At 36.2% G+C, this 13,750-nt stretch overlaps 3 protein-coding genes across 4 annotated transcripts; all 3 read right to left on the reverse strand.

Annotated features, from left to right (window-relative positions):
* Nucleotides 1-7: 7 nt before the first annotated feature.
* Nucleotides 8-496, reverse strand: LOC112035010 (uncharacterized). The gene has a single exon (XM_024067835.2). The coding sequence runs from the start codon at nt 494-496 to the stop codon at nt 8-10; it is 489 nt and encodes a 162-aa protein (XP_023923603.2).
* Nucleotides 497-2,602: 2,106 nt separating this feature from the next.
* On the reverse strand, nt 2,603-6,209 carry LOC112035024 (ADP,ATP carrier protein 3, mitochondrial). Its single transcript, XM_024067853.2, has 4 exons — nt 6,076-6,209; nt 4,053-4,542; nt 3,497-3,868; nt 2,603-3,133 (listed from the first exon to the last, which is right to left on the reverse strand). Exons 2-4 carry the CDS (start codon nt 4,518-4,520, stop codon nt 2,837-2,839), a joined length of 1,137 nt encoding a protein of 378 aa, XP_023923621.2. The 5' UTR covers nt 4,521-4,542; nt 6,076-6,209; the 3' UTR covers nt 2,603-2,836.
* A 1,068-nt stretch (nt 6,210-7,277) lies between these two features.
* LOC112035028 (mitotic checkpoint serine/threonine-protein kinase BUB1) lies at nt 7,278-12,691 on the reverse strand. 2 transcript variants are annotated; one of them, XM_024067861.2, is made up of 14 exons: nt 12,480-12,691; nt 12,208-12,346; nt 11,460-11,617; nt 11,245-11,335; nt 11,008-11,118; nt 10,826-10,913; nt 9,903-10,006; nt 9,754-9,825; nt 9,580-9,669; nt 9,340-9,497; nt 8,511-8,565; nt 8,288-8,422; nt 8,077-8,198; nt 7,278-7,861 (listed from the first exon to the last, which is right to left on the reverse strand). In XM_024067861.2, exons 1-14 carry the CDS (start codon nt 12,545-12,547, stop codon nt 7,675-7,677), a joined length of 1,578 nt encoding a protein of 525 aa, XP_023923629.1. In that variant the 5' UTR covers nt 12,548-12,691; the 3' UTR covers nt 7,278-7,674. The 2 variants fall into 2 exon arrangements, with proteins under 2 accessions (XP_023923629.1, XP_065615847.1); XM_065759775.1 differs by lacking the exon at nt 12,480-12,691 and having other exon boundaries at nt 12,233-12,346.
* Nucleotides 12,692-13,750: the final 1,059 nt, after the last annotated feature.

Here is a 13,750-nt window from a genome sequence, read left to right on the forward strand (position 1 = left end):
CCTACATTCATTTCCAATATATAACCTCACCATTCTTCCTAAAACCTCTAACCCTTGGATTGTAGTCTATGGGACCTTGATAAGCCGAAATTACGAATTGGGTCCAGGAAGACGCATCTGCATAGTTTTTCATCACCCATATATTGAGAGTGGGATTCGGAAACCCCTCATAAAACATGGCAAGGGAATTCTGATATGCCGAAATAAACACACAAACCCGATTCTCATCTATACTATTATCTGAAACTTTAGGCAGTCCTATCTCGTGAAACACGTCTTCCCTCAAATCAAACACCATAACAAAACAAAGAAATTTATTGTTATTAGTTTTCCTAAAAGCAACCCAATGCAAAGCGCCATTGACAAAAGTTGACAGCGGGTCACAACCATGCACAGCACCAATGGGAGCCATAGCAGCAGTAGTAAGCATTCTCCATTCACCATGAGTAAATCTCCACCTCATGTCTAGACTCTCCATATTGGGCTGCATTCTCATGGGTAACAAGCCTCACCACCTTATAGTCATGGTTTTGTCATCAAGCGTGAATGCTTCTTTTTCATGGGTGTCCCTTCTTCGGAGGCTGTAGTTTGCTTTCAAGAAGCTCTGAGAGCAGAACTTGAAGAGGAGGATGGGATGGGTGTGGGTGTTGGAGTGGTTGAGATGAGAGGAAATGAAGTTAGGGTCTCGGATAAGGGATATCCATTTTGTGGAGACGTAGGTGCAAGTTTGGATGGATTTGATAGGTTGGCGTATGAGAACAAGGGTTAGGATTTCAGGAGGTAAGAGTTTCCCACATGGATTCTTCTTCTTCGGTCAACAATGATTTGGAGACTTTAGGTAAATTGTCTGGCATTATTCGCTCAGAGAATTAGAAATTCAAACTGTTATTGAATCAACATACACCAAGTAGCCCAGATTTTCTTTTTTCTTTTTTTTGGTTTTTGTGTTGAAGGGTGAGAGAGAGAGAGAGAGAGAGAGAGAGAGAGAGACTTTACTTGCCCAGGAAAGGAAAGTGCTTTAAAGAGAAAGTCCACCCTCTTGTCCTTTGCCCTTAACATAATATAGTACTATTTTAGTTTCTGATTAAATTGGGAAAGTCAAAGTACTCTTCCAAACTCTCCTTATTAGTCTACTATAGGAGTATGATTTTAAGGTCATGATCAAAGCAAAGTCTAAGCACCCTTCCAAGCATCAGACATTTGGCAGTTAATAGAGAAGTAAAATTAGAGTTACTGCTCCATTTATAACATTACCATAATATAAGTATATAACACTATTAACTTATTTTTTTTTTTTAAATCATAATATAACACTAAATAGATTTTTTTAATAAATGAGGGGAAAGAGATAAAATAAAGAGAGATGCTACGTCTATAACAATTTTACTCCAAAGAAGGCAATCACAGGTGGTTAATTGTTATTAGTTCAAATTTGAAACTAACACTACCATTTTGCCCCAACAATAACTAGTAACAATCTGTCACTTAAAATTTGTTGTAAAAATATTATAAAAATGTTGTAGACATACTATTTATCTAAAATAAATAGTGAAAAGTATATACAAAAGCTACAATCCTTCGTCTATCAAAAAATAGCTACAATGCTTAATTAGAAGAAAGGGAATTTAAATCATATTTACCTTCTTCTTCTTTTTTAGAGAATTTTAATTTATAGCATCCGCTCTTAATAATAACTCTAAATTTTATTTAAAATTTAGAACCCACTATTTGCCTTCTTTGGAAACACCCGCTTGACACAATATTGTTTACCATGAAATCTTTCCAAGCAGTGTCATTTTTGCCAATTTGGAACTAGGTGTAGGGACTTTTTGGTAATTGCAAACTCCAGCCCATGCGAATTTAACTTTAAAAGATGATGTGGAGAGCCCCACGTAATAAGTGCTCTAACAAAACTTAGAAAACATTAAAAACCACCGTACAAAAATCTAGCTTGCTGCTTCCAGCACCAGGTGTAGTAATCTAGTAAATTACTCCTAAGATCTAACTCATATTCATAATCATGTTGTAATTACATGGGATGGACAATCATTAGGAGCCTGTTTGGCTGTATTGTTTAAACAACAATTTTCATTGTTTAAAGAACACATGTATTTTCTTAACACTTTTTCACTAACACATATTTTCACAACACTTAAACAACATTACTAAAACGACATTGCCAAATGAGCCCTAGATATTTAGGATAACACAACCGAACTCAATTCCTTCAAAGTCCATGGGATCCATCAATATTAGCAGTCCCAGCCCTCAGGATCTCGAGGTTCAACCATCATATCTCCTAGAATGAGATCCAAAACAACATAAATAGCTTCTTTTTTTCTTTTTTCTTTTTTAAAGCATCCACAATTCCAACAAAGCATACGGTTCTGGACAAGACAGTCTTAAAATATGTGTTTAGATATAACTTATTTTGCTAAAAACTGAAAATATTATAACAAAATAATTTTTAAATGTATAAATAATACTATAAAACCCAATTTTAAAAAAAAAAAAATTAAATAAAGTAAGTTTTATAAACAGTGCACGGAAAACGCTCCAGCACACAAAAAAAATAAAATAAAATAAGCCAAAACGCCAAAGCTGGCAGATCCAAACGGGTACTAATTATTCTCCATCAAAAGAAACAGAAAAACTACACATTGGAGGTGCTCAAGCAAAGATAACAAACATTCAAAATTCAAGTAATGTTTTTCAGAACTATAATTTCTAATATCAAATCCCTAAATGCTGGCACTATTGTTCTCCAAAATTATTCAACTCTTGAAGAAGGCACACACTCATCTCCGTCGTCGTCATCATCATAACTTGTGCCATATTAACCACCACCAGATCCATATTTCTTGCCGAGCACTATGAGCTGCAACTTGTCATAACCAGCAAGCACACCAGCACCTGCAACAGCACGCAAAATGTTTGCACCAGCACCCTTGAAGAGTGATTTAGCACCCTCTTTCTTAAGAATTTGATTAAATGCATCCAAAGAGCTCTTATATTTGACAGCTTCTCCAGAGGTCATCATCATCCTTCTACGTACTGTATCAATGGGATAAGAAGCCAGTCCAGCACCTATTGTGATTCCCCATCCCAGCAAGAAACTAGCAAGAAAACTATCCTGTAAACACCAAACAAGAGAAAAGTGAAGATAAACATGCCTAGGAAACTTTATAAACATCATTTAAAGCATTGCAGTACAACTTTGGCCAACATTCCATGCATGGAACAAAAATACTTGGGAGCTGGGCATTAATTCACAAATCCAAAGTTGGACATTGTTGGTATAGCAAATTGCAGTATCTGAAGTAAACCTAATAAAGGTAGATTTCCAGGCAAGGCAGACTGGCTGAATGATCCCATTCCAGTGATAAAAACATAACGATGAAACACAAAATTCACCCAGAGAAATGAAAGGGATGCTTATCAACAAACCCAAAAAAAAAACAAATGAAACAGACTGCAAATGGAGATTGTCACATACCTGCAACCCACCAACAAGAACCACAGGCTTCAGAGAATCATACATTCCAAAATAGAGACCACGGTAAACTATGATTCCAACACATGAGATGTTGAATCCACGATAAAGCCCAGCAACACCATCAGATTTGATGGTTTTCTTGTAAACATCGACCAAACCATTAAACTGCCTCTCACCACCCTTTTTTGCAGCCTTTGCGTCGTTAGCCAAACGTGTTCGGGCAAAGTCTAGGGAATAGACAAATAGAAGAGATGAAGCACCAGCAGCACCACCTGATGCCAAGTTACCAGCAAACCACTTCCAGTACCCATCTTTGTCTTTCTTGAAGTTGAAAAGGCTCTTGAAGTAGTCCTTGAAAGCAAAGTTCAAGGCCTGGTATACATGAAGGAATACAAGCATTACCAGTAAAGCGCAAAAAAGAAAAACCAAAGAGAAATAGTGTTATAATCTACACTTCCCTTAAAAATTACACTACAAAAAGAGTTGCACCAATAAGAAACAAAGAAAAGACAGAAATGGTAGAAGACCAGCAAACAACAAGAGAGAGGAAATTGACCTGGGTGGGGAAGTATCTGATAACATTAGCAGTGTTTCCTCTCCAAAGAGCAAGGACACCTTCTTCCCTAATAGTTCGGCCAAAGCAGTCACCAATTCCCTTGTATGGTTCACTCAATCTACCGGCCTTGATCATCTCATCCTGATTTTGAATTAGGAGCTTAACACGTTCAATTGGAGCGGCTGCTGTCTTGGAAACAGCAGCAGAAACTCCTCCCATGAGAAAATCCACAACAAAACCCTTAACACCTTTCTCAGATGGAGCTTGTACAAACACAGGAGACAGAGGTGAAAATTGTGCCAAGCCAGTAGCCTGGGATGCTGGCTGCAGGGAACTCAGCAAACCCCCATTGACATAACCACTTGCACTATAATTCATGGGGTGCATATTGGGGGAATGCCTAGAAACAAGGTAAGACTGCCCGTGTATCTTCTGAAATACTGACAGATGCTGTGATCCATCCGCCATGTTTGTGACCCAAGACGGTGACCTGCAAAGGAATAACATTATATCATACACACACAAAAATGTGCAAGGGTAATCAACATCAGTTTCTAAACACTATTGGATCTTCAGTTACCATATACACACAATTGCAAAAAAACATAAAATTTGCATCTTCCAACCATAAGTGACAAAATGAATTTTTCCATACAACAGCTCAAAACAGAAAATCACCTTACCCCCCCCCCCCCACCCCCCCCCCCCTTTTTTTACCCTTCACTGCAATACAGATAAATTCTTATTGTATTTTTCAGTGTTGGATAGGCTTTTGTAAATCACACTATGAAAGGAATAGCCATTTGTTTCACGGGCAATTCTATTACAAACGTAATAAAAGAAATGTTGTTATATTATGCTAGTCATATGTAGAGCATGGAAACAAAGCAAGCATAAACCACAATCAGGCGCACCACCACGTATTAAAAACAGCTAACAGAGTGAAGATTAAGATATTTTGCAACTGTACCAAGACTTGAATTAAAATTCCAAAGGTCCACAAAGGGCACTTCTGAATTTAATTGGATGAACGTCTTCATTTTGTTTAAAAATGAAATGCTGAAATAACAGAACGACAGCTAATTAATCTTGTAAGACTTCATACAGGGTTTTCACCTTCATAACACTGCTTTAAAAGACCAGTTTTATTCAAACTAACAATAATAATAAAAGCTCATTTTACCAGCACGTGATCATTTCACCATTTCATTACAAACAAAAAGTATCATCCCATTACTTTGAACAATGCCCCACCCATTAGAGTGTACACTATTATTGGTTCTAATTGGTTGCATAAAAGATGTGCAAATAAAAATAAAAAATAAATGACAGAATTCCACACAATTGAGCATAACAAACCACTAGGTTTCACAAAACTGAGGCTTGATTCAAGTACCGCAATTAATTGCAATGGATACTAAACTTTAAGACCAAGATTTCATTTTCTTTCTTTTCCTCAACATAGGCTAAACAATAAGTGTTCAGATCTTAGACTGATCCATAAAACAATCAGATAAGAAACCCAAAACTGAAACCAACTTCAAAGATCTCCACTTATCATCATACAAACCAAAAAATGTACAAAACTAAATTAGCTTGAAATGCTCTTCACCTTTCTCTCTCGCTCAACTTCCTCAGCAACCAAACAACGTAAAAAGAAAATGAGTGCAAAATCACAAAGATCCCAGTACAAACACAACATAGTGGACTCTCATTTCTATCATTTTATTCAATTTTCTCAGCAACCAAACACAGATTATTAAAAATAAAAAAGATGAAAGCAAAATCGCAAAGATCACCCCACAAAAACAACAAAAAACAAGAAATGACAAACCACGTCATTTCGAACCGGATTCATTTCCTCTAGTTTAGCTCAATTTTTTTCCTCAGCAAACAAACAAAAAGCATAGGAAAAGAAAGATCACCACACAACAATCAAATTCACAATTTAGCAAGCTCGAAACGTTTCGTTTTCGATTCTCATACATCTGAGACTACGAGATCGAAGAAGAAAAACCCTAACCTGAGAAGGTCGCCGAAGGAGAGAGAAACGGTTTAGAGAGAGAGAGAGAACACTACGTCCTGAATGTCAGGTGAAGACGATGACCACGAAGGTGGCTCCCAATATATATAAATGGGAAACTTCTATGCAGCCATTTAGGGTTTCTCTTTCAATTACGCTTTTCACCTTCATATCCTGCTTAAATCACGCTTGTGCCACTGAGGTGAGTGAGAGAGTGAGGGAGTGGGTGAGTGAGTGAGTGAGTTGACTCGTGAGTATTAGGGAGAGTGAGCGTGTGGGCTTGGGCTACGTAGCCCAATGTCCCAATCTCCACCGATAATCTTTTGGTAATTTCCTTATTGCAATTTGATCTTATCCATTATAATATTTTTTTTTTTTCCGATTATATGGTAGTGACTAGACAAGAAAGAGAACCATCCAAGTTTGTTGACTATGAATTTAAGTGCAGCTAATGCTTTCGGTAGACACTATGTGATCATTTTGTCGTGCTAATCTAATCCAACAATATATATATCCATACATCTAAATATCTAGATGGTTGAAATTTTTTTTTATATATGTAGTTTAATAGTTGAGGCAGGATTTGAATCATGAACGTTGAGAACATCATGAACTGCTTTAAGCTACAAGACTCTTGTTCATATTTGAATAATTTGATAATAAAGTAAATCAAAAGTAAGTAGGTTATACGCACACATGATGCAAACATTGTACAATTAACAAATAATGTACAATACTGAAGTAGAATTTCTCTGACACCAGTCTCCATGACCTGAAACTTATAATTCTTCAAGTATTCTTCAAGGCAGGGCAAGGAGTGTGGATATTCCAATGGGCTTTCAATAATCAGGGTTTGGAGAAGAGCTACTTTAGTTTAGGTTGAAAAGTGCCAGAACAAAGCCTCATCTCCTGACTAAACAGCATGGTGGTATGTTAAAAAAGGTGGTTAATACAGCTTAATTCTTGCCAAGTCCATGGATGTTGAGACTTTTTGAGATGCTGAGTAGTTCTATATTAGAACACGAAACACGTCTGCTCAGCAGCCCAAGCACCTGAATTGGAAGAAAGAATTGCAAGAGGCAAATATTTTGGGTTTCAGCTTTACATCATATTAGAGTATGAGTGGACCATAGTAGAAACAAAGTGAAAGGGTATGAAACGGTAACACGAGAAAAGAATGCTGAAATAGTGATGAAAATCAATGAACTAAAACAAGAGGCCACTAAGAGTACAGATTTGAATATGATACACAGAAATGAACAGTACTAATTTGCTAAAATTTACAAGCATACCAACTCACTACATTCTTTACAAGCTTAAACTATTCTTCTGAAGACAGAAAGCTTCACACTTGCAAGTGCTCCATCAGACAAATCCTCTCATTAACTCAACTGACTTCAGGAAGGAAGGGAGGAGGGGGGTGCGGAAGAGTAATTTAACATTCTCAGAAATCGTAATATGGGGTCCAAGGATGTGTATGTATTTCTAGGTAAAATTAACCTAAAGAGTTTCACCTAATTTTTCTTTTGTTGAACTGTGCATAAATTTGACAATTCCATGAATTTAAGAATTAAGATTTGGTGGAAATGACCAAAGACACTAAGCAGAACACAAGGAAGCCCTTTGCTTCACCAGTAACTCCTTTAGTTTCTTTATTAGCTGAGGTTGAGAGCACATGTAATCCTGGAATGATTCCCTCAAATTCTGCAACAACTTTATGTGATCACAGCCAGGGCTCATGTTAAGCAGCTTGGTAAAGAAATCCTTCCAGAGGTTAATCCAATATCTGAAGCCAATTGAACAAAAAGTATGAAAGTGAGTTAAATATAAGAGAGATTTCATAAAGATGTTCTTTTTACGGTCCTATATATCTCAATTTCTGAATTGACATCTACTAAAAATTTAAGAAAAATTAACTATTGCATCCTCTTCCATCAATCAAGAGAACAGTGCGCAGTAATATCAACAGATGCCTAGGACTATGCAGATATAAGCGAATACCGTTTAAAAGGTGATTTGGGTAGATAAATGTAGCCACCATCAGATGATGCTTTCTTTTCAATCTTCATATAAGAATTGTGCAGCATCAAATGGACAACAGCACAAAGGCCATATGTGTCTACCTGGTGGCAAATAAAAGAAAAGGTCTAATATGAAGTTAGTTAATAGTGCTAGCAACTGCATTTGATATACAATGTAAGTGGAGACTGGCCTGATATGTCCATGGCTTATTCTCCAGCATTTCAATACAGCGAAAGCCAGAAGTCCGGCAGTCTCCCTTAAACTCTGTATTGTCAGGAAAGAGATGTTGGTCTATACCCCGCCCCCAGTCAACAAGGCAAAGACCCTGGAAAATAAAATTCTAATTAATTACAAACAACTCAAAAAATAAAATAAAATTTAGGCTGTGATGCAAAGTTACAAACAGAAATTACCTGATCTTGCCAAGAACCAGTTCGGGCACGAAAACCATCTTCTAGAAGGTCACCCCTGCCAAAACAGTCAGGTAATTAAATTCAAAAAGACATTATCTGCAAATTGCACGTAGTATAATGACATTAGTGTCTGATAATGAGAAAATATGCATTAGAGAAATATAGGTTATCTTTTGGCAGCATTATGAAACATGGAAAAAAAGGGTTGACATACAAAAATATTCTTCTTCATTTATTGTGGATAGATATAAGTTATGCAGTGTGAGAATCCATGGCAAGAACAGTAGTATTATACAAGTTAGAAGGTAAAAATCCAACAAAGATGCCAAGACAAAAAGGGAAGCTGGTAAAGCTGGGGCTAGACTTTATCAAACACAAACCAATTTTTGAGATAATGTATGACTTGCCTATATTACAGTTCTTATGTGATGCAGTGAATGTGCATAAAGAGTGTACAGCAACTTTGTCCAGCAATTGATAATTTTGAAAAACAGTGTCTTTAGTAGGTTAGGAAGTGTCTAACAATCTGATGCTGCAACAATATCAAAATACTGCAATCGCCATTTTTGAGAGATGAATTTTCTCCCATACATCAAAAATGGAAGCTTTTTACAAACAACCACATACAAATATGCCAGGAATCAGAATTTAAAAGAAAAAACAGCAAAATGGAGGACCAAAATAGAAATTTAACATTCTGATGATATATAAGAGATTGAACCAAAAGCTGTCATTAACATGTTCAAATTGCACTCTGTTGTTTCATGAAAGTTCCTTTAAAAGTGACACAGTAATGAGTCTAACGATCCACAATGAAAAAGTTTGTTACCTAGAATAACGAATAAGCAGATTATCAGGCTTGAAATCACCATGTATGATGCCAGCACCATGCAAAGTTTCTAGCATATAGAGCATCTCTATTGTGTAGTAAATGCATAACTCCTCTTCCATGGACTTGCCAGAGACCAGATAGGAGTTTATGGCATCCTGCCCAAGGTTGATTTGTAGCCTGAGTATTACAGAGGACTAAAACCAATAACATAGATTATAAAAAATATGATAAACCAACCTGAAGAGTTCCCTGGGCTAGATAGTCAAAGACAAGTATGCTATAGTCTGAGTAGAGATGCATTCTGTGAGCAATGCCAAAGCTTGATCTCTGATTGCACGAGATATAAAGAATAAGTGAATAACTAAAACCAGAAACTGACATTAAACATTGGAACACTAGAAAAAGGCATACTTCCTTCTCTGAAATGCGCTGATCTAGTTGACGATACATGTAGAACTCCCAAGGGAAAGCAGGCTTTTGTATCTGCCAGAAATTTCAAAGACTGATATAATCCAACAAGAAATCTGGTCAAGAAGGAGAATACTAAAGATAGCAATTACCTTTAGTGCAACAACTTCATCTGGATTACTGTTGACATATGCTTTATATACTTGAGCAAAACCACCTTGACCAGCACAACCCTTGATCTGGTACTTCTTTCCACCTTTGAGTATCACAATGCACACAATCAAGGGTAAACAAGTTTGGGCTCCTAGAGTCCTAGTATCTAACTCTTGCCTTTATTTAAAATTCAGAAATCATAAAATGGTAACTCAGAGATATGTTTTCTTCCTCCCTAGGCATAAAAACCTAAGAAAGTGATATCCTTCAAGAGAAATGGCCAAAAAACAGAACCGACAAAAATGGAAATGCACATATGTTGCTCCAGAATGGTACTAATTTATTTGACAACTATAAATTAATGGTGGCAAGCAATTATTTATATGAGACACAACTTCAGGGGTTTACTTACATTTTTGGTAAAAAGCTAGAACTTGAATATTAAGTATGAGAAGCAAGAATTTCTAGAATGCCTCAATAACTTGTTTCAACAACTTAATATTCCAATCCATTCAAATCCGTTACAGAAAGAGAGAAAGAGGGCAAGAGTTTCTCTCTTCCATTTCATTCTATGATAACAGAATTGAATAACAGTTCTTCCCCAGAATTTTCAATCTGGTTTAAAAGTGTGAATGCACTTCTGTTTGTCTATAGTCAGCTCAAGAAAGTCAGATCTCATAATTTTAGAAACTAACTTATTGTTCATGTTCGAAAATCTTAGATATCCGATGATAAATTAGAGTGATTATTTCTACTGCTAAACTATTGCATTTTTTAAATCAAATAAAGTTCATGCAAATGATTGACATTGAAAAATTATTTTATGCAAAGAGAAAGATTCATGTAAAACTAAATTCTTAATGGCAGTTTGATATATTGATGTGTATATATCAAAATAAATGAATCTAATGTGGAGCATCACCTATCTCAATAATCTTGTTCCTTGATGACTTCTTTAAAGAAGATAGGGTCACTTTTCCTGTATAAGCTTTTGTACTGTGATGGTATCCCTGAAACATGTATCAAAAAGCAATTACAACACCAACTATTAATGAGATTACTATATGCAAAACTAAGCAGAAGATAAAGACCATACTGCCTCACATCATATTTTATTATTTGAGTATTCAGCTTCTTCAATAGGTCTTTCACGGTGGAGGCAGACCATGGATTAATGTAACTTTTCTCAAACTCAATGGATTCACCTTCACCAATCTGCAAATGGAAAGGAAAAAAGATGAATCTTGACACAGCATATGGATATGAAGTTCAGCTAATTAAAATTTCAACCCTCCACCCTTTCCTTAAGAAAGAGCTGCACCATTCGGCATGTGAACATACCTTCTGAAGTGAACAAGCATTCACCGATTCAGACAATCTATCAAGAAATAAGGCATGCGCTTTCTTCAACAACTCAACCGGTTTGGCATTCCTAGCAGCAGGGTAACATTACAAGTGTTATGACACAACTTGAAACACCAAAAGGATAAGGCACCTCCAATCCGAGAGAGAGAAACAAACAGACAAACAAATTGGGGAGGGAAAAAGAGAGAGACCTCAACATTCCATACTGATAAACCAGGTGAGCATCATGCAACTTCTGTTTCAATTCAAGAAAGGACGCGTAGCATACATAAAGCATAGAATGGTCAATACATATCTCACTCTCCACCATTTCTCTAAAAACATTCTCAAAATCATTACTAACGTCCATCTACAAAAAACAAGAACGCCAAATTAAGCCCATCAAACTTTTCAACCAACACAGACAAGCACCATATAAGCAACTTTAACGGTGAAACAAAATGACCCAAAAACAAGTAAGTCCCAACCAAAACCTCAGTATATACAGAAACCAAACGAACCCATCAAAAATCTAAATCTATAGAAAAAACTCAACCATCCATGAAAGTACCATAAAGAAACAAAACCCAAGCAATTGAATTGGAAAACAAAACGACTTATATAGACTAACCCAGTTCAACTTAAAGCAACTTAATTGTGAAACAAACACAACAACCACGCCTTAGTCCCAAAATTTTGGGGTCAGTTACATGAAACCGAGAAACCAAGAAAACCCACAAATATTTTAAGCCTAAAAGTAATAACCCATTAAGCCCAATTGAAAATGAAAGGCAATAACCCCTAATAGCCACGCATATAGTATACACAAACAAAACTAATAAAGCAATTGAAACTAAAGTGAATGTGAATTACAAAGACAAAGGAAGTGAACCCATTAAACATTTTTTAAAGCAAAATAGAAGAAATTGAGAAATGGGAAAAGGAAAAGGAGGAAATTACGTAGAGGAAGCAAATCTTGAGAAACCTGAGGTCGTTTCGGTACTGGGCATTGTCCTTGAAAGTGTCGAAGCAATCGGAGAGAAGCTTTGTGAGATCTAACCCGGAATCATCCTTTTCTTGAAGTGCTTTCTTGATCGACCTGGAATCGGATCCACCACACCAAAAATCATCACCATTAACCACACACATAACAACAACAACAACAACAACAACAAAAGCCATTAATGTGTTTGTTTGAATGCTTCAGAGAGAGACAGAGAGAGAGAGAGTACCAGAGCCAGGATAAGAGAGGATCAGTAGCAGAGTTTGTGTCTTGGGAGTCTTTGGAGATCACAGCCATGGCTTGGACTTGGCCTTTGTGTGTCTCTGTGTGAAGCCTGTGAGCGATAACTCAGAAGAGGTTTCTTCAGTTTGAACCCTTTTTTTCCCTACAAAAAGAAGCGGCAAATGGTACTTTTTTGAATTCATTGGATTCAAATTTAAGCCTTTCTCTCTTCTTCTTTTTTATTTATATATATATATATATATATTTTTTTTTTTTCTATTTCTGGTTTCTAGTAAAAATTAACAATTTTACAGCTGGTTGATTCCGGCCGTATGACAAAATTTCCCTCAAATCCAGTTGCATTCTCCTAATAAATCATATAATTGTTTCTATTATTTAAATAAATAAGTGTGAATAACAAATATAAAACAAGTACAAATAATATTTTGAATTGTTACGCAAGGTCCGTATGTATAGAACTTATTTTGCTGAAACTGAAAATACTGTAGCAAATAAGTGAAAAAAATGTGGATAATATATTATTTGGCTAAAAGTATTGTAGCAAATAAATACCAAAGTTTTACTCTTTTTTTTTTTTTCACTCCTCACCGTACCCTAGCTAAGCCTGTGCCTTTGGAGAGTTCTACGCCCACCAGAGATTGATGAAGGAAGACCTACATCAGTTCGACGCCAGCGAAGAGCCCAGGTGAGAAATCCACGAGAAAGACAACCCCAGTCCAAAGCCGGCGTCTACTCTTCCTTCCATAAACCCATTTCACCCTCTTCCCCTCCATCCCTCGAGCTCCGACCCATGACACCTATCTTCCCATAAATATATGTTCCTGTAAATTTTTCAGCTTTTCGTTTCATGTGAGTTCTCTTGACTTCAGTCTTGTATAATATGCTTGTCTTTTCTTTTTCTTTTTTAATTAAAATACTTATATTAATGTCTTTTTGTTTATCTGCGAATGGATGTCATATTACCCAATACTCAAGGTATTTTTCCCCTTTCCAATCGATTTTTAAAATTCCATAAATGTTACTCGTTTTTTTTTTTCCCCAGTAATAATATCCATTGATTTTGTTTTTTGCAGTGCCCACACTTTTCCAAGTTTCAGTTAACATTGAAGANGTTACTAATTGAAGTGTATGGGCCTGAATTTTATTAAGATAAGCAAAGCTTGCAGTCAGTTAGTTACTTAGCCAATGTGCATAAATTAGTTAATCAGATGTTCAAATAGGTGCAAGAAATTGGTGCTTTGTCTTATGGTTTTCCAA

Source organism: Quercus suber, unplaced genomic scaffold (assembly GCF_002906115.3).
Source record: "Quercus suber isolate HL8 unplaced genomic scaffold, Cork oak 2.0 scaffold_341, whole genome shotgun sequence".
Lineage (NCBI taxonomy): Eukaryota > Viridiplantae > Streptophyta > Magnoliopsida > Fagales > Fagaceae > Quercus > Quercus suber.